The sequence below is a fragment of the Amblyomma mixtum genome, chromosome 7, assembly GCF_055824585.1.
Source record: "Amblyomma mixtum isolate Tamu chromosome 7, ASM5582458v1, whole genome shotgun sequence".
In the NCBI taxonomy this organism is placed as follows: domain Eukaryota; kingdom Metazoa; phylum Arthropoda; class Arachnida; order Ixodida; family Ixodidae; genus Amblyomma; species Amblyomma mixtum.
Genome location: NC_143018.1, coordinates 89,693,864 through 89,719,290, shown reverse-complemented (window position 1 = coordinate 89,719,290; position 25,427 = coordinate 89,693,864). Strand labels below are relative to the sequence as shown.

The window sequence follows — 25,427 nt, the reverse complement described above, 5'->3', positions numbered from 1 at the left end:
TGGGCACCGAACGCCCAAAAACCTCTTGTCACTTGGTAGCTGGTCACCGCTGAGCTTGCCACGCTGAGTCGAGGGTATCTCCTTCGAGTCCGAGACCGCTACCCCTACACGCTCTAAGGGTGTCTGGGACCTTCCCACGTAAAAGTGCGCGAAGTGTGGGTGACACAGTCCACCTTCGTGAGTACTCATAGACTTGTATTGGAAGAAGCTACTACTTGCTATTGCCAATAATCGCTTAATCAAACTAGGGCGGACTAGTAGTTCCACAAGTTTGTCGCAAAGATCACTAAGCAGAGGAAGAAGCACTTAACGTGACACCTTGGTGACTAGCTTGAAAAGAGGCGTTTATCGCTTTTGGCACCCAGCTACAGCAGACGTCGAAACACAGTGGTGACATGGCGGCATGAGCATCCGCCTTGAAATGCGGGAAGTGCTGGGTTCGATCCCCAGTGCCAATTTGACCCACAGGTGATACAATGATTACAAGCTTTTCACTGGTATGGTGTTCGGCTTCTTTAAGGTTAAGTTCTTGGGAAATTGGTCGTTGACCCCACCTTGAGGGAAAGAAAAATGCCTTGTGCCATGGGGCTCTCTGGACACAGATGCCTTGCGCCATAAAAATCACAATCACCACAGGAAACGTCATGTTACCGGAGTGGTATTACCTTTGTAACTAAGGCAATAGGCTCCCACTAAATTAGTGTTTCTCTCTAATGTATACGGACGCAACGCGGGGCTTGCAGGACCGTCACGATAGGCGCACTCTTGACCTGCGTGCTCTATGTCCTCACGGTTGGTGCGGGCGCAGCCCTCACTTCCAGGTACCGAGGCTGCGATCCGCTTCTCGCTGGGTCAATTCAGAGACTCGACCAGGTGAGTTTAAGTTTTAAGGAACATGGTATGCCTCTGGTGTAAGTGTCCGAAATAAAATGGTCCTCCTTTTCTCTGGCGTAAGCACGGACAGAGAAGTCATACCTTAGCATATGTTCCTAGCTCATATTTTTTACGTTTGTTGTGCCACTTAATGACACGTGAAATCTACATAGTGATGTAATTGTATTAAAATGCCTAAAATTTGGCGCAGCTTTGTAGTGTCTTCTTAACGTCTAGGGTAAAAGTAGTCTGGCTGCGGTAACCAGGGGCGCATTAATCTGCACATTGAGAACACTACCATGATCGAAAATTTTGCTTCTTAGTCAGTCATAGCAAGAGCTTTTCGCGCGTTCTGTTCTATAAAGTCTACGGGAGAAGGATGTGTGGCGGCTTGATAAGCTCAGGGCGCCAGAACAGCCACGGGCACAACATCGTACGGACGCTGCCCTACCGCTTTCCTTCACTATCGAAAAGTACGCACTTAAACTCTCACAAACGCCCAGTTTAAGTCGCTATGACCATGTTAATGAGCAGTGGATGACTTGCTGAGCAGAGTGACGAAGAGTAGGTAATCTGAGCGTGGGCGAAGCCCATCCCACTGTCTTGGGGGCTTGCTACGACAATGTAACCGTCGGGAACACGAGACACACGCTTAGCTCACTGCACGCACGCGCACTCTTTTTCTTCATCACGCATATACCTAAATCTGCTCGTGTACCTAAATCTCCTTGTGACAGCTCGTGCCCTTCTACGTTGTGCAAGACATTCATGGCTTTCCTGGACTTTCTGGCACCTTGCTGGCCGGTGTTGTGAGCGCTTCAGTCAGGTAATTATTGCGCGAACCGTTTTGTCGTTCTCAGATATAAAATCACGAATTTTGAAGCTTAAATGCATCGTCCCCAGCGGACCAACCATGTCCTTGTTAGAAAACAGTGCCCAGCCTTCCTTTTATTCCGGTGACCTCTGCCACATCAAGCATGATCAGGCGCAAACAAACAAACACACCAGTGCTTCGAGTGCTTTAGTTTTCCTCCAGAGCCGCTTGGACCCGCAGCTGTGGTTGAGTGGCTGCGAGTCCGCCCCAAGGACGCGCTGCTGTGGCACCGTTCGCGGCGCCTGCGTTTGGATGGAGGCGAACTGTAAGGAGCCCGTGCTCTGTGCGAACTCACTACACATTAATGAACTCCAGGTTTTCTGAATTCATTCACTATAGCACCCGTGGGACCCTTTGTGCCGCTTTAGGTCGTTAAACCACCTATACCTTGAATCCGTAGGGCTGAATAAGCAGCCTGGAAGACTTGCCACGAGTAAATTAGGATCCTGTTCAAAACTGAAATCTTATTGCACCTGTTAGCCGCCGCTGTGGTTCAGTGTTTATGGGGCTCCGCTACGGACTCGAAAGACGCGGGTTCGATCCCGGCTGCGGTGGCCCTGTTTCGATGAAGGCAAAATGATAGAGCTCGTTGTGTACTCTGCGATATCAGTGAACGTTAAAGAGCCCCAGGTGACCTAAATTACTGGCAGCCTTCCACTACGGTGTCCCTTATAGCCTGAGCCGCTTTGGGACGTTAAACCCCATAAAACCGAACCATTGCACGTGTTAGCTCTTATTCATACCATTTTTTTTTTACTTGATGTGCAGCACCATATCTTCGATGGTGAACTCTCAGGCAGCCGTGTGGTACTTCGACGTCGTGACGCCATTCTTCAAGATTGCTGGCGACCGCGTGGACAGCACCATAAATACGATAGGTGATGTGCTGCAACCAAATTCACGCAGAACCACGCTTACAGTGCTAATTAACACTAGATTCTTCTAATGAACAGCCTTCGCAGTTGGGGGCGTGATGATGGCTCTCAGCGTGCTGATTCCATACCTCGGGTCAGTCATGTCGGTAAGTGCATGAATTTTTTTTACACTTATTTTACACCCCCTGTTGTAACAACCCATAGGACTCGAATGAATGCAGGTCTCCAGATTTGTGAAGAGGCAGTCACGATTCCGCTAAAAAATCGACGCCTAAACAAGGAAATTCCCCGATAGGAGTAAAGTAGAGCCGGAACCAAAGGCAAAGTCACTGAACGTGATTGCACCTTAATTTAGCAGCATTCGGTACAAAGAAGCACACGTAGCGTGCTTAAGTGTGGTAATTATCACTTGCGGTCCTGAGCTGGATGATTTCACAAGTTGCCCACACCAAGGCAATCCTTCAGCAGAGTTATCGCTACATCCCACACGTTGGACTTACCGTTCCTCTCCACTGAAGGTAGTTGACTCCCGCCACCTTCTTGGGACATATCCACCGCGACTTTCTATGTGTTTTGGGCCTCCATACGCGAAGCTGAACTGTCCTACAGACATCAATTTCGGACCAATGGTCCAAGGACCTTTGCCGTCGCGGCGTTATTAAATAGATGGAAGATCGTACCTGGCGTCACCTCCAAGTGCCACCCACTTTTTATTTAAGCTCGCAAGCCCTCCAGCCGATATCGCTCCGTATTATATTGCTTTAATAGATCTTCTTGAACCATCTCACTGTACTATTATGAACGATCTCTTTACTCACTCCGTCTGACATGCGTTAGAGGTTACGATATAGCAACAGGAGCGCTCAATCACACAGGCTACTAAAAATGCGAATGCTCAAATCGTCTTGTGTCCCAGGCTATCTATCATCGGAGCGTGTGACCATGCTACGCATATCCGTTTTAGCCGGTGCAGCCAGGTCGCGCGATGAGGCAGTTCGCTAGCCGGTACCGTACTCCGTTTACTTCTGCCCGAGCTGCACTTCTTAGTAAGGCAGTGAGCTGATTATTCACTGTCCTGACAATAAAAGAAAGTGGTGAAAATTTTTCACCTCCGCCCAGTCTCTGAAAGTGGCCATACGGATGCGTAATTTTACAGTGGGCCCCACTTTTATTTCACTGCCCGCTGGTTTGTGGTTTCGTAATAGGATGCTGCCTTTTATTTGGATCACCCTATAAAGGTGCCATGGGCACAACATGACGTACATTAACGTTCGCGCTTGAAGCTAACTGCACTCTTCAAGAGAGGGCCACCCCAAAGACATTGACTCGGAAAAGCTCTTGCTAGAAACTACTAAACGTAGAGTATTTCTGAACTCAGTTAAAATTTAAATTTAAATTGGTTTTTCGAGGAAGGAAATGGCGCAGTATCTATCTCACATATCTCGGTGGACACCGGTTGAGTCCGTCCAGAGCCGCACGATAAGATTCGTATATTCTGATTACTTATATCATACGAGCGTAACAGCATTGAATACAAAAGCTAACCACCCCAGCCTTGAATCCCGTCGAAAAAAAGCCAGACTCTGCCTTTTCCAGAAGTTTCATCATTCGCATTTCAGTCAATCCGTTATCACCCCTGCATACCGCGTTTCACTTCGCACCAGTCATCCGAAAGCTGTTCATACACCTCGAGCATCTACTTCTGCGCACCTAAAATGATTCTTCGCCCAGACCGCAAGAGATTGGAACGACCTACCCGCTGACGCTTTCATCCATCCTGGCCTGGAATACTTCAAGTCATTCCTCACTGATTGTTTTCAATGATATTTATGCCCACCCCTCATGTAATGCTCCTAGTGGGCCTTTGAGGTACTAATAAATAAATAAACCGTCCCGTAAGGAAAGGGATAAAGGAGGGAGTGAGAGAATAAACGAAGGAAGAGGTGCCGTAGTGGAGGGCTCCGGAATAATTTCGACCACCTGGGGATCTTTAACGTGCACTGACATCGCACAAACCACGGATGCCTTTTGCGTTTCGCCTCCATCGAAGCGCTGCCGCCGCGGTCGGGTTCGAGCTCGGGTACTCCGGCTCAGTAGCCGAGCACCTTAACCACTGAGCCACCGCGGCGGGTGAATTCAGTTGGGTAGTATAATTTCTGCACAACTGTGCACTGAAAATCTATTATTCAACTGTCTGTGCTTGCGATTTATTTACACATTAAATAGCCAAGTTGTTCACCTTGGCCGATATCTCCAACTCCGCCAACCAGATATCTCCAATCAGACATCTTCAACTTCGCCCCTGCTTTTGAACTTTGCGCCATTCAGAACTGGGCGCCACGTCTGCCTTTGAGGTGTGTAGATATCAGCTTCACAAGTAATTAAAACCTTTCATTCAGTGGCTATAACTTTTCTAGAGCTGCGCGCAGCCGTTGCTAACCTTGCCGTAGGGGATGTACTTCTATAACGCGAAAGGGAAGACGGCTGTATGTGGCATTGCTTAGTGAAAACTCCTTTTCAAGCCTTGCAATGCAATGTTTCTAACCGACCTGTATATTTTCGCCGTAAAAACCTAAATATTTAACAGCGTTTGCGTCGCTCTGTCGCCCTGTCGCAGATGTTCATGGCCGTTAATGCTGCCATCACCGGCCCATTTGTGGGGATTCTTGTACTGGGCCTCACTGTGCCGTTCATCAACACCAAGGTAAGTCTACGGGTGATGTGCGGAAGGGACGAAACGAAAATAGCTCCACTCAGAGAAACGTTTTCAGAGGACCGCCGCAAACCCCCTCGTCATTTTTCGTCGCACTATGCTATGGAAAGTACGTAAATAATAAAAAAAAAATCCTGGAAAATATCCGAAGCGTAGTGACTGCGATGTTCCTGCGGAACATACTTGCACTTCCGAAAGGTTCCGAAAATGTGCCGAACTAAATCTAACCTTTTTACCACAGTAGGCACAGTGGAAGACCCAGCACTCCCATTGGTGCGTCGGTAGAAATGGATGATATTCACGTGTCAGCAGTGACCAAGAGAGAGGAGTTAGTTACCACCAACCGTGCTGGTTACGAGGGAGAAAAAAACCCAAGAACTTCTCTCATAAAATTGATCAGACAGAATTAAAATCGGTGGATAAATATAAACACCTTGGTGTTGTACTGTCTTCTGGCTTAAAGTGGAGCAAGCAGGTCTCTTACATAGCAAGTGAAGCTCTTCCTGCGCTTTTCTGCTTGATACGATCCATCCCGTCTGCATCCCCTACTACTAAGTTACTGGCTTACGCATCCTTGGTTCGTTCTATATTTGAATACATCATTATCTGTTGGTTCCCTTACACAAAACACCCGTGTTCAATTCTTTCGCATCAAGTTTTCGAAAACGCCTTGCCGCGCGCGGTCATAGTTCGTCTGATAGTCTGCGAAAGCGCCAGCAGCTACGGCAGCGCAAGGTGTCTAGTTTCCGCGGCTGTGCACACGCACGGATGAGAGTGCGCGAGCAAGAGCAGAGCAGCACCGGTGAACGCGATTGAGGTAGTTTTTCTGGTGTGACAGAGAGCTTCTGAACAAGTGGCGCACATGTGGCCAACACATGCTGGCGGGAGACAGCGACACGTTTACCCACTGTTCGTGTTGACGCGGTGTGACAGGATCGCCAACCCGACGAAAACACTGTTTTGTCGGAGGGGTTGGCCTACTGTTTCCACAGTGTGACTGCCCTTAAAGGCATAATCTGCCCGCACATTTCTTCAAGGCCAGAGGGTGATACGCTGCAAACTTCTTTCCGTTCCGCATTAAGAGTGTTCAACTGTTCCGCAGGGTGCCGGCGTCGTGACGCTTGCCATGGTTGCCAACCAGCTCGCTCACATGTTCGTCAGGGTAAACGCCGGTGTCGCAGAAGACAGGATGCCCGTCAGCTTGGACTACTGCCCGATAAACATTACACAGTTTGCGGCAGGGAACATGAGTGTCACCCTCGGCGCTCCCACCGAAAGGTACTGCGCTCGATTCCCCTGCAGCAAGGCGCTGCCGGAAGTTAAGGATGAAGCATCGTTGGCCCGCAGTTTTATAAATTAGAGATAAAAAAAGTTTAATTTGCGAGCGCTCATCAATTTCGATAAGCCTAGGAAAAATTTCTCATTCAGTCATAAAAGGGCCTTCGGCAGTGTGGAAAGGTTTATTATTCTTAATAAAAGGTGATTATTGATAAAATATTGTTGTTTTCAAAGTGTGGCCAATTAGTCCTCGTCATCCTGTTTAAAATTATAATTCCGTGAAGGCTTCTAAAACGATAATAAGTATCGGGTGAATAAGTGAGGTAATGCCTATAGTTTGCGTAAGTTGGCTATGACAAAACTTAATGGTGAATGGCACTTTACTTTTTCTTCCATTGTTCTGGCAGAGACAGCAAGTCAGTGGAAGTCTACACATGCAGTAATGAAGCATACAGCATGTGCAGGAAGCACGAGAAATGTAATACAACACTGACGTAATTTTTGATGCGATGGGTTGACTCTGATTAGAGGTGCAACATGCCTTCGAGACTTATAAATTTTGTTTAAAAGTTCATTTACAGCGCAAAGTTATTCATTTAATGAGCAAGCTCGCACCGCTCATTCTTTGCCCATGTTTGGGAAGGCAAGCTCTCCGACCAAGCAGTAATCCTATTGTTTATGTGCGTTTCACAGATCGCCTGACGTGTTTCCTGTTTTTCGTCTGTCCTCGCACTGGAGTAGCTTCTTCAGCACATCAGCTACATACTTTGGAGGGCTCGCAGTCAGCCTTCTCTTAGGTACTTTTTTTCTTTATCTCTAGGCTTTTTGTGCGTTCTGAATTGGAGTTTGGCTAGCGCTTTGGCGTGCCCGTTATGGTTACTCGCCTGGCCATTCCACAGACCGCTTCACTCGCCTTGCACAAAATGGACGTTCGATGTGATTCATGCTATAAATGAGGCATTGCGTCACAGAAGTAATGTAAATGGTTAGGACAAAATTTCGCCTCATAGAGCATCACAAAATAACACTTGCCTTCTGTTTCCTGGAAACAAATACTCAGAGGCTACAGAAACTTCTCAACATGCATCGGTGAACCTCTTCGATATATCAGTCAATTGAAGATAGTGTAAAACGCGCCACCAGCTTTATCACCATCCTTTATCACCAAGCTTTATCACCATCCTTCCCTTCATGAGGAATTCCTTCAGCCACCGCCAGTTATCTTCCCACGTCGCGATCATCCTTACAATGTTAAACGCTTTAACTGCCAGTCATCCCATTATGCCTATTCTTTTTTACCACGAAAAATAACCGAATGGAACGCATTGCCATCAGAAATTGCCACAGAATCTGATCTAAATAAGTTCCAACACCTTATCCACTCGTGTTTCAACAATTAAAAGGTATTTTTTCAGCGTTCTTTCTTCCGCCTTGTCTACTTTTTATTTTATATTTTTTGTTTTGTACTTCAGCGCACTTTTTCCAGTGTCGCCTTTTCTTTTTCTAGCGGTGCTGTTATTTAATCTCAAATTTTGATGCTATGTGCATTGTTGCGACTCTTTCTGTGGATGCCTATTTATGATTAATATTTTGTGATTTATAAGTTATTTTAGTGCAATATTTTTAACCTCATAACAATGTTTTGTGCTTACTGCCCCCCCTATGTAATATAGCCTGAAATGAGGGCCTTGTGGGGGTATTTTGAATAAATAAATAAAATAAAAGATTTTGAAAATAAATGCGACAGAAAAGCAGTATTTTTGGAGTGTTACTTTCCTCACTGATGCTGTGTTAAGAAAACTCCGGGGACAAGCGCCATCTAGCTGCACTTCCAATCATTAAACCTTGCTTTGTACTGGGGTTATCATGGTTAAATTTTTGAGATCCAAAACCACTGCCTTGAAAAGTAAGAGGGGCGTGAGTGTCAGTACATTACGAGTGTCTCTTTACGTCATCTCTAAAGGGACTACGCCCACCGGCATCAACTGCCGCGCTGCTGCTTTGTCATTTCTATTCGACGTCTTTACATACTCCTGAGCCTTTGAATAATCGTCGGCCACTCAGTATCAACACCACACCTCTACACGTACTGTACGTCTGGTAAAAAAATGGCTGAGGCTTAGCTAAGGTTAAGCCTAGTCAGATGCGAAGCATATTGATGGCTAGGCTTGGTCGTTCGCTCAAATCAGCCCTGCTTCTAGGCGGCATCCCAACACCTGGCCGCCTCGTAAGTGCCCGGAGAGTTGTTGTTGTTGTTGTGACTGAGAGAAGTATGAAAAGGAAATTGCACGGGCCTGCTACTGGCTCTAGCCAAGCCACCACCGCTGCCAACGTGCAGATAGAGGAGAGGTAAGAGATCAGAGGAAAGAGAAAAAGGCAAGAAAAGACGCGCGTCGCAGCAACAACTGCGTCCGCCGGAGCGGACTCTACTGAAACAATCAGATAAGCTGCCGAAGCCGCGCTCGCCGAAGCGAGATCAGATACTCCATTCTTATTGCCCGGAGAGCGAGGGAAGCTCAGCTTTATACCGCTGCTGTAGCGTCACGTGGTCACCTGCAGCACCTCTGATGTGGAGCCTCCACCGCCGCGGCCGACAGCGCGAGCCGGCAGCCCATCTCTCCTCTGCTGTGACGTCATGTTGTTACGTGGTGTCACGTGGTCACGCTCAAGGTCAATAGTAGCTCCACCGCCGCGCTCGACGGGCTGTAGTGTAGCTCTAGTAATATGCTTCGCATAAAAAACCTTCAGGACGTGTAAATGTCACTCCGAGCCATTATCGTCGTTATCAGTTGGTGGCTTGAGGCCATACTTGTTTATGGAAAGTCAGGATTATGCATTCTAATGTCTGATAGTCAAATGGCGTGATCCTTCCTAGGCACAGTACTTATATCTGTCATGATCGCTTTTCGCGCGGCCTGGACACTGTTGTCCCCTTTAGTACGTATAAACTCTCGCCAGAAGTTGCTTCTCTTTAATAGGCTCAACGTTTCTTCATACTGAATCTTGCTCTTCGTCTCCTGCGCTTCAAACTTTCATCATCAAATATCTTGGGGAACTGCTTTACAACACACTCTACCGTGTACGGCTGACGCGAGCCTGATGACTCTCCTGTGCTGCACTGCGAAAGTACAATTTGTGCCATATCTCCGCATGGAACCGCGTATGCTTACTCAAGACCTGCACCGCTACGCCTCTCGCACACCGTGAATCACTTGATAATTATAATAATTATTATAATATTAATTAATAATAATAATAATAATAATAATAATAATAATAATAATAATAATAATAATAATAATTAATAATTATTATAATTATTATTAATAATCTCTGAAGGGCTCTGTTTTGTACGAGCGATGTTTATAATGTTCTCAATAGCTTCCCCCTCTCTTCTCGCCTTTCGAGCCTGCCAGAATTTATTTATTTAAAAAATGCCATTAAATACGTGCTGATGCGCATGATCCACGCTACCTGTTGGATTTTCTTTGAATATTGCCAACACGCATGAGTGTGTGACGATTTGATTTTGATCTTGGCTGAGTTGAACGAGCGCGTTAAGCACAGTGTGGCAGATGTCTTGCCAATGACTTGATCATTTGGTTGTAGAGCTTAATTGTGGGCAAGATATAGACAGCGCCCGTCCACTATTCAACACGTCACGCGTTGGCGGGTGTTGTCTCCCGCGAACGTACGGTGTTCAGAGCATGACGCTATGCCTCGGCTCCATCTATGGCCCTCGCGCAATGCATCTAATGTTCCACGTCATCCGCTGGCGGCTTTGTCGGAACGGCGGCTTCTATTTTGCAAGCGTGCAAGATACCATGCCAACCGCTCATTCAAGGGTGTTTTGTTTAGTGCCATCTCACGGCGCTGGTCCTCACGAAGACGATGTTAGTGCAAGGCGCGGTGTACGGACTGTTCGCATAAATCCGCTAAAAGCTGCTAATCCTGTGAGTACAGTCGCCTAAGTCTCATAGTCACATAGTGATGGTTCAACAGCGCAAACACACACAAACCAAGAAGGAGACAAGACACACACAGCGCTGTGTGTGTCTTGTCTCCTTCTTGGTCTGTGTGTGTTTGCGCTGTTGAACCATCACTATGAATCTACACCAACTAGCCCAATCTGCAGTTCTTGTCATAGTCTATTGCTATGCAATCTGTTACTGGTACCGCCATATGAGTCTCTGGCGAATAGAACAGTGTATGCGAGTGAGCGACCTACAAACACTGCAAATAGATTTGTGGCAGTATCCCGAAGCCATCAGACCACCTGCTCGATACACCCAAGTGGCGCCAAAATTAGAAATTTTGGCTCTAGAAATTTTGGCGCCACTTTTGTCCATCATTCGGCGTCAGATTGTCCTGAATTCTAGGAGACGTATCGTGTGTTTGCCGAGAGGGTGAACTAAAAGCTGGACTTGCTAATAGCTGCGAAACGTTTCTTTACCAAGCGCTAAAAAAGAAAAGCTGGTAATTGCACCCCATCCTGTTTCTGCAGAAATATTTTTGCTGATGTGAAAGGAATGAGGGTGTTAAAATGCTGTAACGGGTTGACACTGCATTAGTGTTTCAATTCTCCGCTGCGCGGAATATACTGGTGCAAATATAGGTCCAACTAAGGACATCTGGGCAAATGATTTTAAGTTTCGTTGCTGCATCAAGCGCTGAATGGTTGTCAACATGCGAAAGTGCCGGTGGAAGTTTCATTTTTGACCGCATTTTTACCCGCATTTTTAAGCATTTTTAACCGCTTATTCTTGCATAACTAGTCAAAGAAGTGATCCCCGAACCCGTTCTTCAGACGTGTGGTTTCTACCGCATCGTCGCACGGGATACTTACTGCAATCACTTACATACTAGGTTCCCTTTGTGCTGAATAAACATGAAAAACTGCGTGCTGATTTCACTACTTTTGCTCGGAGACAAGTTCGCGAATACTTCGTAAAACGTTGAAGCTATCCATTTGATTCTTTGATTGTATCCTTCTGGTAATACCATGAGATTGCACTGTTATTTCGGTAACCACATTTCTATTCTTTATACCTGTGTTTATACCTGCGTTTATACCTGCGTTTATACTGTGTTTATATTGCGTTTATTCCTGTGTTTATCCCTGTGTTTATCCCTGTGTTTATGCCTGTGTTTATGCCTGTTTTTGTGCCTGTAATATGTTCCATGTAAAGCAGCTTCCTGCTAAGACTGTCGCCTGCTGATGTATGCGAGGGCCCTCGGCACTCTCAAGCAGTGAGAAACTGCTTTTTCGCTGAGGTGCCCCCCAACCTAGAGTTGGAAAATAAACATTGAATTGAATTGAATTCTTTAATTGATTTGATTTATTTTTTGCTGCTGTCAGAGCTTGTAGGTTTGAGTGCAGAAACCTTTTCATTAATCGGATATTCTAATAGGAAAGGTAGACCATAACTATCGACATTTGCTCGCAGCAACTCACCAAGCATTTTATTTTTCATACAATTACATGTGAAAATATCTCAATTCACTTAAGCCACGCCTTTGTACTAACTGTCGATGTGTGGCGCTAGTTGGTAATTCGAAGAAAGCAAACCTTGAAAGAGTTAACAGCCGAGTAGAGCTTAAGAACAGCGGGGTGTTTCTCTTCGAATGCTACGATTGTCTGAGTGCTTATCTAATCGACCTGTATTAACGCATGTACACTAATGAAACTTGCGTCATTCACTGTCATGCTAGACGAGGCAAGGTCGAGACAAGTTTCACTCCTGCACTATTTAATTCAATTTCAACATTCCTTCTCATTGCTTTACGCAGGCGGCACTGACATTTCGGTAGGTGGCAAGCAGAACCTGACGAGTCGTCTTCTTATGCCACTGTGGCGAAAACTTGGGTGGATGCCGCCTCCAAATGACAAGGAGGTAATTGGCTAAATGAACGTGTGGCTCCGGGCACGAGGAATCCCTTTAAAATGGCGTTGTTTATCTGAGCAAAAACACTAGCTGAGACTTCTTTCGCCCCGCCGCGGGGGCTCAGTTGTTACGGCATTCGGCTGCTGACTCGAAAGACGCGGGTTCGATCCCGGCCGCGGCGGCCGAATTCGAATGGAGGCAAAATTTTAGAGGCTCGTGTACTGTGCTATGTCAGTGCATGTTAAAGAACCTTAGGAGGTCAGAATTTCCGGAGCCCTTCACTACGGCGTCCCTCATAGCCTGAGACGCTTTGCGACGTTAAACTCTAATAAACGAAACCATGTTTTCGCAAAACTTTCGTCGGAAATTGGTGGCAAAGAAACAAATGATGCCAAAGACCTAGAGGAACCATCAAGACAGCTGGAAGCATTTTAATATGATATGCGAACAGAACTAAAATACAGTGTAAAACATCGCTGTGCTAGTACGTGGGGTGAAGTTTGCAGATTGAGAGAGAAGCTCCAATCATAAGGGGCCAGATTAAACAGCTTGCGAGTGAAAACACTACCCTTAAGGCCGAAAATAAAAAGTTAACGCAAAAAGAAGCAGAGCTGGAACAATGTAAACGGGAGAATGACATCTAATTGAAGGAGTCGCTACAAAAAGACCATGCCATGAAAATTTTTGAAAAAGTAGGTGAAGCCTTTGTTAAAAGCATTCAGCAACGCGATTTCAAACGTGTCATTTGGTCCTGGCGTCAAAGGCAGATATACACAACATTGCCGTTCGCTTCGAACAGTGAAAAGAAGCGTGATGAGTTGCTCGCCAAAGATAGAAGGAAAATGTCGACGTGCAGAGAAAAGGTTATTGCTTTTCAATATTCTGTACATGTCAGTCAACAGCTAACATAAAAGACTGCAAGGAACTGCTTGGACTTGCGTGTCAGAACAAATAGAACATGAGCAGGCAGTCCATTTGGAAATCAAATGGGCCGGAGCTGGAAAGAAAGAGTGAATGTTCACCGATGCCCCACAAAGCTTCGCAAAATGACTTGTTTAAAATGAAGCCTGTGAGCTAATAGGCCTGTCAGCGCTTATTGATTGCTTGGAAAACCTTTTTACTGGGACATATGATTCACACAGTGTCACTCATGAAGACATAACATGCCTGACCAAAGGGATTTGAGGCTTAAAACATTTTAGACAATTCATATTTAGTGTGAGGAGTAAAAGTAGCAAAGAAGTTGAAATAGGGGATGGAGCGTCAATAAAAAAGGCGTTATCTCTCACAGACATCGGGTGATCTCCAAGGACCCCACTTTTTTCTTTAGTGGGTAAGCTCACAGCACTTAACTAGAACAAACCAAAGGTGTAGCTATGTTTTAAAGGGAAAGGATACGTTTTTCCGTACTGAAACTTTTTTTATGGTGGCCGATGATTTCTTGTTCCTTGCTTGACTGTACATTTAGGAAAGGCCATAGCTCATTTAATCTATACAGCTACTGCTGACAAGTGGAAACTAATTTTTTAGCTGATGTAGTTTCGCTTGCCTGCTTGGGACTGAACCCTGAAAAAACTACACATATCGTTACGGCCGTGAGCTTGCATAAAGAAGATGACGAAGTATGGTGCTTATGTGCGGCGGACGAGAAGTACGAGATGTACTTGGGCGCTGGCCCTTATTGCAGCGCTCCTTGGCTGTCTCTTGCGTATATATTTTAAATCCCCTTTTGTAAATATATATTTCTACTCGTTGCTACACTATATTCAGCCTCGTAAGAAAAATACACATAATGAGAGTGGAGTAATTCTAAGTTACGGTAAATGAGCGCGTTAAGGAACCAAATTTTGAGGCGTCTGATTTGAAGAACATATTTCTCGGAGTTCACATACGGATTATTTATGTGTCTATCTTTCGAAGTCCATTGGTGTCATTCACTGAATAAGCCAGCTGATTCCGCTATCACTTAAACAAAAATTATAAAATGCCCTTTGTTTCTACGGGAACAGCTACTGAGACTAATGTTTGGTTTGTTTTATCGGGTTTAACGTCCCAAAGCGACTGAGGCTATGAGAGACGCCGTAGTGGAGGGCTCCGGAAATTTAGACCACCTGGGGTTCTTTAACGTGCTCTGACATCGCACAGTACACGGGCCTCGAATTTCTCCTCCAAAGAAATTCAACCGCCGCGGCCGGGATAGCAACCCGCGTCTTTCGGGCCAGCAGCCGAGCACCATAGCCACTGAGCCACCGCGGCGGCTCAACTACTGCGACTAAGTAAAACAAGTTAATTGTTTTTATGCCAACGAGCGCTTTATCTAAATTGATATAACCATGGTCGTTATGTAAATATAGACACTGCTCCGTTGATTTTGAGCTGATCTATACTTTGTGCAGCTAAGGTATGTTGTAAGAGGTTTTTGTTTACCTTAATTGCATAAAACTTATCATGAAGATGGACAATGATAAATAACTGGGTTGCTCTCTCCGTCGTAACATCAGACGCGGGCCGAAAACAGGAACAAACTATGGGACACACACATTCGTACATTAGCCTACAGGAATTCTAAATAAGGCAGGAGAGCTGTCAGATTTCAGTGCTTCTAAAAATTGCTTAAAAAAGGCTTGAATAGATTATTACTACGTAATTAAACTTGCCTTCCTTGATCTATAATATTTCATTTCTTCTGTGTCTGTGCATGTGTATCTCCTTACGAATATAAGTAGATTGCGTTTGTGTAAACGCGAGAGTGTTGAGCCATGCGCAATGTTCATTCCAATTAGAGAAAAATTTTAATCACGTCTGTTACTACAGTTTCGCTTTATTGTGCGCCCGTGATGTAAGCGCTGTTATGTATGCGCGTTTTGCGTGGAATACCAGTGCTCTTGCAACTAGGTATCGGAAAGGGGGGGGGGGGGGGGCTGGAAATTATGTCAGACTTTATGTAGCTTAGTCCCAGCCTCCCCTGGCCCAGATGAGAAACAGAGAAAGGAATTCTTTTTTCCCAAAAGTGAGTTTGCTGTGAGCTTACATGGTAAGACGCTGCAAGAAGCTCTGTTAACTGCTGAAACTATCTGACATAATAAAAATAAACACTGTGTGAGAGAGAGAGACTCTTTAATGAAATACAGAAAATTCACGGCGTTTAAAAATCGCTGGCATGCTACTCTGCGTAGCGAGGGGAATTTGGACGATAAAGACAGAAGGAGAGCAGTGTGGAAGAGGTAAAAAAAAAAACGAAGATAAAATGCGGCCATGAAATGGGTACTAAGGATGCAACGGCGAGTATTGATGTAATCTATGGAATGATGGAGTGCATTGTCCGACAAATGGGCTGACCAAGTTCACTGCATGAAGAATGCATGAAGGTAACGTGCTAGTGAATTTAAAGTAGCAGAACAAGGAAAGCACTGGAGGCAGAGAATTTTGGGATAGCAGGTCTCGTTAACAGCAAATATATTGCCACATTCCTGGGCATTTTCGTGGCACCGTCTCCCGGCCGAACTGCCTTAACCGCTATTCTGGCTAGCCTTAGCCATGGTGGCGGGCAGTTATTCGTCTTTTCTTCGCTTGCCGCTCAGGAGTTCGCTGCTGCCTGGCGCTTCCCAGTGAAACGTGTCCTGACTGCCCCGACTGTCTAGCCGCGACATATTTGGTTGAGGTGCTGGGTAACGTCCCATGTACACTGACTCCGAAGAAGCCTTTGAAGGTCGTGGACACATCCCCGTCCACAAAGCGAGCCGCCGCCAGAGTTCAGCGGCCTGACGAAACCGTCATGGAAGATGACATCAACCACTGGTAGCCAGACCACTCAAGGTTTTGGAGCTGACGCTGCGTTAGTACTCCACGCGCCCCGGTCACCGCCGATGTTCCACGGTTACAGGATTGAGGACGTTGAAGATTGGTTGGCCAGTTTCGACTGTGTGGCAGCCTTCAACCAGTGGGACGGCGAGCGCAGGTTGAGCAACGTCTACTTCGCGCTAGAGGACTCGGCCGAGATCTCGTTCGAGAACCCCGAGACCTCTTTTGACACCTGGAAGGCTTTTCGTCCCGAGTTGGTGGCGACATTCGGCACCAGTGAAAGAAAAGAGAAGGCTGAAGTCGCTCTGCATTCGATCCCGGCCGCGGCGGCTAGAATTTCTTTGGAGAAGAAATTCTAGAGGCCCGTGTACTGTGCGATGTCAGTGCACGTTAAAGAACCCCAGGTGGTCGAAATTTCCGGAGCCCTCCACTACGGCGTCTCTCATAGCCTTAGTCGCTTTGGGACGTTAAACCCTATAAACCAAACCAACCAACCAAACTCGAGGTCGCAGCAACCAAATGAGCGCGTCCCCATGTTCGTTGAGGACACGATGCGCCTCTTCAATCGAGCCGACCCTGTTATGGCCGAGGCCAAAAAAGTGCGGTACCTAATGCGGGGTGTTCAGGAATAGCTGTTTGCTGGACTTATCCGCGACCCTCCAAGAACAGTGGCCAATTTTACAAGGGAGGCAATGAGCATGGAGCGCTTCTTGCAGGAACGTGGCGCGCAGTACGGCCGGCAGGCTAGTATGGCAGCCGCTCATATTTGCACGCCTACGGCGCTGCCCGCTGAGGATCTTTGAGAGCTCGTCAGGAGCATCGTTCGCGAAGAACTCGCGAAACTCCGCTTCGAAGCCCCACACCCCAGCGTCGCTGCACTGTCGGACGTGGTGCGGGATGAAACCCGGCGAGTGGTGCAGCCAGCACCAGCTGTTCCGGAGCCACAGCCCTAAATCATGACCTACAGGGAGGCAATTCGACGGCCTGCGGCAGTGGCACAAGCTTTTTAACCTGTGCCGGCTGTGCAGTACCCATGTCCAGCTGTGCCCACTACCGTGCCGCAGGAATTCAGGCCCGCCATGAGTAAAGCGGACGTGTGGCGAACGCCGAGGAACCGGTCACTCTGCTACCACTGCTGTGAGCCCGGCCACATCCTGCGAAACTGCCCCTGCCGTCGAACGGGTTTAAGGGGTTTTGCTTCAGACGCTCCTCGACCACACTACAGCGAGCGATCTCAGGAGATTGAGCAGTACCTGACATCCGACTTGCAGGCTCCCACCGTGCCGCGACGCCAGTCTCGATCCCCATTGCCAAGGAGACTCTCTTCTCCCAGCCGTCCGTCGACGTCTGGCGAATTCAGAGGCACGTCCCCACGGCATAAAACTGAAGACCGCGTCCTCCGGGGATAGGGCCGCCGCAGCTGGAAAGAGACAAGAGCCTCCACTCGACGATTGTGCTAAGGGACCGATTGCTGCTGACGCCAGTGTTTTATGACAGCGACTCCTTAACTCGGGATGTAGTGTGTATTGTGCGGGTGCCAGTGAGAGGTGGATCTGCATTCACCAAAATAATTGTACAAATTCTACGCTACGTACTGTCAAAAATAAGTGTGTTATTTGATAAATTGCGTAGCAGCAGTTATTCCTGCCTTCAGGCTAATATTAATTTTATTCTTTTTCGTTTCAGTGCATTGGTGAATTCGCGAAGAGAAGACATCGGAAAGGGACAAATGACTCCGACGAGCAAGCTGGACTTACTGGCGACACTTTCGTTTGAAGAAACAGTGTTATCCTTATGCTTGTTTCGAGCATCTCATTTTCTTTTTATTTATTTCTTTTATTCTCGTCGTACCAGCATAGAACTATTGCTTTAAAAAAATCGCCTCCATGCATCCAAGCACAAGTTGTAAAGCGCTTTCAAAAGCAACATTCACGAAGATTAAAATTATTTTATTTTGACATTCGCCGTGAACTAAGCTTATTTCAACTTTAAAAACGAAGGAAAGTCGCCGGACTAAAATGATTTTATTTGCTCTGCAATAACCACTTCAACTTAAACACGAGCATCTACTTAAGTCAGCGTTCCTCTCACAAAGATCAGGTTACACCCCTGATGTCTCTAATAAATTCCTTTAAATACTCCCACTTCCTCACAGCCATAGGTGAATGAAATTTCTTGCCTCCGGACCTTTTGCAAGCAGACAGTCTACTTCAATTTGAAACCTTTTTCCCTCGTTACTTAAGTATATAGAAACCCTTTGCTCATTTCGTCATTCTATTATGTCCTTTACGTCCGGTTACGAGTCTCGGTGGCCGGCATCGATCATATTTTTGTGAATACTGGTCCTCTCTGATGTACATGTGGCTTTATCTGCGCAGAAAGATGACTTTGTCATGTTAATTGAGGTTTCCAGTAGACTAACATAAGTTTGTAAATTTTATACTTGTGGACGTGTGCTTTATTTTTTGTCTGCATCCACACTGTAATGACCTTACGGCTACCTGTATTAATAAATAAACAAAAAGAGTGTAAATACTACTAAGTTCACTTTTGAATAAACTTATATAAAACTGTTGGTTGATTGAAACGAGGCCGCCAACCGTTTAGCCCGAGGTTCTTTAAACCGGGCTCAGGTGGCCTCTGATCGGGGATTCACGAAGGATCGCATGCACTCATTCAGTGAGCTGACCCAGGCATACAGAGCCTCACGCCAGCTCTACCCCCGCGCCACCCCTCCCTAGATAACAAACACGCAACACTCTGGCGCAGACTACAGACACACACTCTCCCCTCAGCCCTTAACCTATCCCACTATCATCCCTCCTTCCCCACTCCGGCATGCGCTCTATGCCCAGAACCCTTCGCCTCTTCCCTCCATATCATTTCCCTCTGCCCGGCGGACCCTCCCCCGCGGGACCTAGAGAACCTCAAGACCTGGGAGGACTGGGAGACTATGCTGCTCTCGGAGGATCCGGCCGTGCAGACCATCGCAACCGGCCGGGCTGCCAGTGTTATGGACCTTAGGAACATAAACCCTTGAGTGCAGTGGGGTCGTGCGGGGACCCTGGGGCGTGCCCCGAATTCCTGTGTGAATAAAGTTTTCTCTCTCTCTCTCCTGTAATCCGAAATGAAGAACTGGTCAAGTACGTCGTAGCTGGAAATGACTAAAGGCACTAGTCTACTGATCCGAAGTACCCGGGTTCAAACCCTACCGCGTCCGCGTTTCAATGGAGGCGGAACGCAAAAGCTGCATGTGTTCTGTGCGATGTCAGTGCACATTTAAGATCCAAAGGTTGGCGAAATTATTCCGGAGGCATGACCGTGGTATCGTGCAGGATGTGTACGTCCTCGGAAATATTCAATGTAGCCAGCACAGGATGGTAATGTTCGGAATTAGCCTAGACTTGAAAGTAACGGATGAAACTAGCGATACAGAAACCCATTAACGAGTAAGAGGTAAGAGGGAAAGAGAGGAATTCAAGATATCTCTGGATATTTAAATATGCGATGTCAGTGCACGTTAAAAAGCCCCAGGTTGTCGAAATTATTGGAGACCTTCACTACGACATTGTAAGGGATCGGTAGTGTACGCGGCGTCATCGGAACGCGGCTGGGGGCGCTCAAAGCGAAGCGTCTCCTATTTGGAACGCGGCCGCTCGCGAACGTGCCAAGAAGTACGGGTGTGCACCCCGCCCCGCGGTACCGATTCGCGCACGTGCTGGCACGAATGTCTATCTGTGTTTGTTTTTATTTTGTGGTGGAGAGAGTGCTCTACCTTAGGGAAGCTGGAGGGCTGGCCATGCCCTGGATGAACCAATGATGTTTAGACCGCAACATGATTGGAAGCTACGGAATGTGGGCCGGGCCTTTAGGGCTTTAAAACTGGGCCCCGGAGCCGGAAGCGGGGTTCTGCGCTAAGGTGAGATGCTACGCATCTTCGGCTACGCCGAGTTGGGGCCTCCCCTAGTGTTAGCCAGTTCCACCTTTTTGTTGTTGTGTATCTCTTTGCCGTCTCGAGTGCCTAAACTTGCATATATGCTGTAAATATCTGTATATAAATCTTTAAGTTTCCCTTGATCCCTGGGTGTCAGCTCATCGCAAGACCGTCTCTGACGGGGCACCTCTGGTGTGAAGATCGAGCTTCAGTCTTCAAGTGAAAAACCGTCTCTGGCCGGGCACCTCTGGTGCAAGATAAAGAACCTGTGGAAATTTATTGACGCAGTCGACAGGATCCTGCGGCCATCGGAACGGCGCGGGAAGAAGACTAAAGGCAGGGAGAAAGGCGACGATCAGGCAACAGCAGCGTTCGAGAAAGGACCTGCGGAGAGACGACGGCAAGGATGCAAGGACCACGGCAGTAGTCCAGCGACGCGGGACTGCATACGGTCCAGAAAAGCAGCGCGTCGATAACTTGACGGTCACCGGCGGCGGACCAGGGGCGTGCGACAGCTCATCGCAGTGTCCGGGGAAAGTGGCGGTGGACTCCGACGTCAAGAAGCTGGCAATGCGGATCGACGCATCGAAACCGTGAGTTTCCTTGGTCGCATTGTTCACGTCCCTATGTTCGAGCCGGTAGGACAGCTGAGTGGTACGGAAGACGGTATGGAAAGCTATCCAAGCCGGCCCTCACTTGATGTGAAGTACCGAGTAGAACTGGCGAAGGCGCGCTTGGCTTATTTTCAGGCAGAGCTTGCAAAAGTGAATGCAGGAAAGGCGCCGCTATACGAGGAAAAACCTCCGGATTTGCAGGAGTTAGAAGCAAGGCGCCAGCAGCTAGAGCTCCAGCTGGCTAAGCTCAAAGAATCTAAGAGAGGTAGTCAACTAGCCAGGGAGAACTGCACCGAGTCCCGAGCGGAGAGGCCGCCAGTGCTGGAAGGCAAAGGCATATGCATGTCAAGCACAGGTGAGGAAAACAGCCAGGCAGAAGTAAAAAGTGAGCCAGATTTCTGCGAAGCTGGAGTCGCAGTTCAAGAAAGCATCCTGATGGAACGCAGCGTCGTGGTGTTAGAGGCGGTGAACGCGCACCCCGACGATCCAGCTGCACAGGTTAGCTCTACCCCAGATAAGACCAGGGACGAGGGCGCGAGTTCAGGAATAAAAACTCGGTCTCAGGCAAGCTGCGAAAAAGAGCAGTTGGTCCAGCGTGAAACGACCAGTGAAGACAGACGCCAGATCGGCGAGCGAGTGAAAGAAGGAAGGCTAGCGTGGCCGCAGCGGCACACTGTGTCGGGCATAGGGCATAAATTGTCCCGTAGCGCTATTGATGCCAGGAACCTTCCATCCGAGGCAAAGAACGAAGGTTGGCCTGATGGGCCGACTGGACCGAGCGCCGCGCAGTTGTTGAACGCACCCGGCGGGTGTCCCACCAGGTCCTTCGAGGACAATGAAATGCGTGGCGACTTGCCGCAAGGCAAATTCGGGTCAAGTGAGTGCGAGGGAGCTCATGTAGCCTCGGTGCTAGACGATGCCACGAAGCCGGCAAGTGCCTATCAAGCAGGCAACGGCAACGTCAATGTTTGTCCGTGCAGGAACGGGACAAATGGCTCCAAGCGAGGCAGAGTAGCTGGAGGCAGGTGCGTGGCCTTCACGTTGAAAGTCACCGCGTGGAGCAGTACGTTCCGTGCTGCAGCACGCCAAATCCCGTGTGGCAAAAGCGGCCGCACTGCTGTAATTAGACGGGACAGGGGCTATGCTCCTTACGCAGCACGCGTCTCGTATTGGTGCGCCGAAGAGAGCGTGCCCTCAAGGGCGTCGCGTGATCAGGGATTTGGACCCATCGAGTACCACAACGTTTTTGATCCTGGAGGGCACCAGCTGTTGAGTTCTTGCCCCGCTGTGGCGCCAGCCTAATGAGCATAGCGACCATTAGGTGTTAAACGTGTCGATTGAGACACATGGGGGCTCGAACGCACACAGGGACGCTCGGTGCGACGAAGGACGCTCACGTGGCCGCTAACGGACCCCATATGAGTGCTACTGAACGCTCCAGTTGTGAGTGTCTGTGTGTGTGTGCGCTCGTTCGCGAGCAGGACGAGTGTGTAATTGGAGGTAGTTATTTGGGTGCAACCCACCAACTTGGACGCCGTGTTACGGCGCACAGCAAGCATGCCACCGTGTGTATTTGCGCAATTTGCTTATGTTGTGTTGGTGCCCGTGTGCATTTTTTTGTTTTTGGTTTTGTTCGTGCCAGTGCTGGTGTAGCTGCGGTATGTCACCCACAGGGTGGTTTTGTGACCCGTACCGATCCCTTCTTGTTATAATTCTAAAAGTGGCATTTGAGCCCTTTGTAGAATCTTGGGAAGGGCGTGTAAGGGATCGGTAGTGTACGCGGGGTCATCGGAACGCGGCTGGGGGCGCTCAAAGCGAAGCGTCTCCTATTTGGAACGCGGCCGCTCGCCCCCCCCCCCCCCCCCCCCGCGGTACCGATTCGCGCACGTGCTGGCACGAATGTCTATTTGTGTTTGTTTTTATTTTGTGGTGGAGAGAGTGCTCTACCTTAGGGAAGCTGGAGGGCTGGCCATGCCCTGGATGAACCAATGATGTTAAGACCGCAACATGATTGGAAGCTACGGAATGTGGGCCGGGCCTTTAGGGCGTTAAAACTGGGCGCCGGAGCTGGAAGCGGGGTTCTGCGCTAAGGTGAGATGCTACGCATCTTCGGCTACGCCGAGTGGGGGCCTCCCCTAGTGTTAGCCAGTTCCACCTTTTTGGTGTTGTGTATCTCTTTGCCGTCTCGAGTGCCTAAACTTGCATATATGCTGTAAATATCTCTATATAAATCTTTAAGTTTCCCTTGATCCCTGGGTGTCAGCTCATCGCAAGACCGTCTCTGACGGGGCACCTCTGGTGCGAAGATCGAGCTTCAGTCTCCAAGTGAACAAACCGTCTCTGGCGGGGCACCTCTGGTGCAAGGTAGAGAACCTGTGAACTTTACTGACATCTCTCATAGCCTGAGTCGCTTTGGGACGTTAAACCCCATGAACCAACCAAACGTTACTTGGTTAACAGCTACTGGTCAATTCGTCTGATAATTGTCACTCTAGACCCGTTTTCTAACATCCGGCACTGCCGAGCTAATGATCGCGCATGAAGGACAGTTTTACCTCAAAAACCCTTTTTCTAAATTACATAGTCGTCTTTGAAACACCCTTCAGATGCCAAACAACTGGCCCAATATCTCACTGTGTTCATAAGCTTGATGGTTTGGTTACATGATACGGTGATGATATTGGGGCTGCTCCATCATCTTTGTGGTAGCGTCTCCGCTTCAAAGGGGGGTGCTGTGAGCGCGTTGAGCGAGAGGACGTGCAGCGGATCGGCTCCGTCAACTTTTGGCTGGAGCCACGGAATTTCGACCAGAACCCCATCAACACAGCCGCGTCTGTCTTCGCGAAATCGACAGCTACCTGTGAATACCACTCGCACGCAGGAGGGGCAACATTTAGGCCCTTTAGGGCCGATATTCACTTGGGTATCGTGGCGGCGGCGCTAGGCTTAACGCCTACGCCGGCGCCCGGCGCCCGGCCGTTAGTGAGTCGCCCACCTTCGGCCAAATGGCTTCTCCAAACCTGCAACGTGGCTACGACCCGGATGCCGTGGCCTGGTCCGAGGTTCCAGCAAATCCAGCGCCACCTGATAGCCCGGACTCTGCGCCCATTAAGAACTTGAAGCTAGTCAAGCTAGTGGAACGCCGCTTCCGCAAGCGGGACGCCACCTCCAAGAAAGCGGACGCCACGTAGGCAGGCCGCGCAGCACGGCACAACGCTGCTGCGCGCGCTGAAGCGCTTCACGGTGGGCCCCAATGTAAAACCGGACCCTCTTGGAAACCAAAGCCTCTACCGCGGCTTCATCCCGAAGACATCTTCATCATCCTGAAGCCCCAGTTACCGTCGCTCTCAAGGATGTCTATCAACATGGCCAGCTGGGAGCAGCGTTCGCGGCCTACCTAGGCGTCAAGGCCGCAGCATCGCACAGCCTACTCCCCACATGGGAACAAAACCTGATCGTGGCAGGCACCCGAGAGCCGCACGTCACGGACAAGCTTCTGCGGGACTTCGAACTAACAACATCGAAGGGCCGGCTCTCCATGTACGGCCAGTTGAAACTCACTGGTGATGTGTGCCGCGGCGTCATCACCGTGGCCAAACACGAGACCAGTGTGTCCCTCTAAAACAAGATCCAATGGCGTGGTGGAGAGCTTGCCGATATCCGCAAGCTTAGTCACTCAGACGGCGTGGTGCTCACTTTCGTGGGCAAAGCGGGGCCACGATACGTCCATTATAACTCAGAATTCACCCTTGTCCGTGCCAGTAAGAAAAAGATCCCGGCCTACGTGCAGTGCGGCACTGTGGGCCACCGAGCGGACACATGCCCCTGCCCGGATGAAAAGTGTGGCCTGTGTGGCAAAACGGTGCCGACCATCGACGGGGTCAAGACACCGCATGAATGCACTCCGGCCGGGCTGCCAGTGTTACGGACCTTAGGAACGTAAACACTTGAGTGCAGTGGGGTCGTGCGGGGTCCCTGGGGCGTGCCCCGAATTCCTGTGTAAATAAAGTTTTTCTCTCTCTCTCTCTCTCCTGTGCAGTCTGTGGGCAAGCCCACGCTTAGAACTCCCGTGACTGCACGGGAAAATTCCAGCAGCTCAAGGCGCGCGGCGCCAAGGATAGAAGCCCAGAGCTCCCAGGAAACCAGCGACCTGAAAAGCAGCCAAGTCATCTGAATTCAGGTGTCGGTGGCGGAATGCCGCGTGGTGCTCACGGCACCGGCCACAAAACGTCACCTTCTTCATCGTCGGTGAAGTCACCGCCCGGGAAGAAGACTGCGCCCCCACCACCACCGCTCAGCGGCAGTGACGCTGGCCATTTCTCGGTCCTCAAGATAAATGGCGCAGCCGGCGCCCGGGCATCAGCGCCTCAACACGGCAAACAACAGGTGAGCAGCTGGGCTGATATCGCTTCCTCCTCCTCCCATCTCCCCTCCTCCCCAGTTACCGCCTCCGCACTCGACGCGGAATACAGAAAACAGATCGACGTGCTCCGGGCACAGACTGAGCTTTTGCTCAACAAAATTCAAAATTTGGAGTCAAAATTTGCGTCAGCCGCTCCGAGCCCGCAGAACTCGCACGC

General features: G+C 48.7%; 1 protein-coding gene across 1 annotated transcript in view; it reads left to right on the top strand.

Annotated features, from left to right (window-relative positions):
- LOC149336792 (sodium-coupled monocarboxylate transporter 1-like) overlaps positions 1-25,021 on the top strand; it is a 44,645-nt gene extending 19,624 nt beyond the window's left edge. Inside the window, exons 8-16 of the mRNA XM_089554235.1 lie at positions 744-873; positions 1,611-1,699; positions 2,516-2,625; positions 2,701-2,768; positions 5,240-5,326; positions 6,438-6,613; positions 7,307-7,410; positions 12,404-12,507; positions 24,887-25,021. Of these exons, the coding sequence (XP_089410361.1) occupies positions 744-873; positions 1,611-1,699; positions 2,516-2,625; positions 2,701-2,768; positions 5,240-5,326; positions 6,438-6,613; positions 7,307-7,410; positions 12,404-12,507; positions 24,887-25,021 (1,003 nt within the window). The remainder of the gene's footprint in view (positions 1-743; positions 874-1,610; positions 1,700-2,515; positions 2,626-2,700; positions 2,769-5,239; positions 5,327-6,437; positions 6,614-7,306; positions 7,411-12,403; positions 12,508-24,886) is intronic.
- The last annotated feature ends 406 nt before the right edge of the window (positions 25,022-25,427 follow it).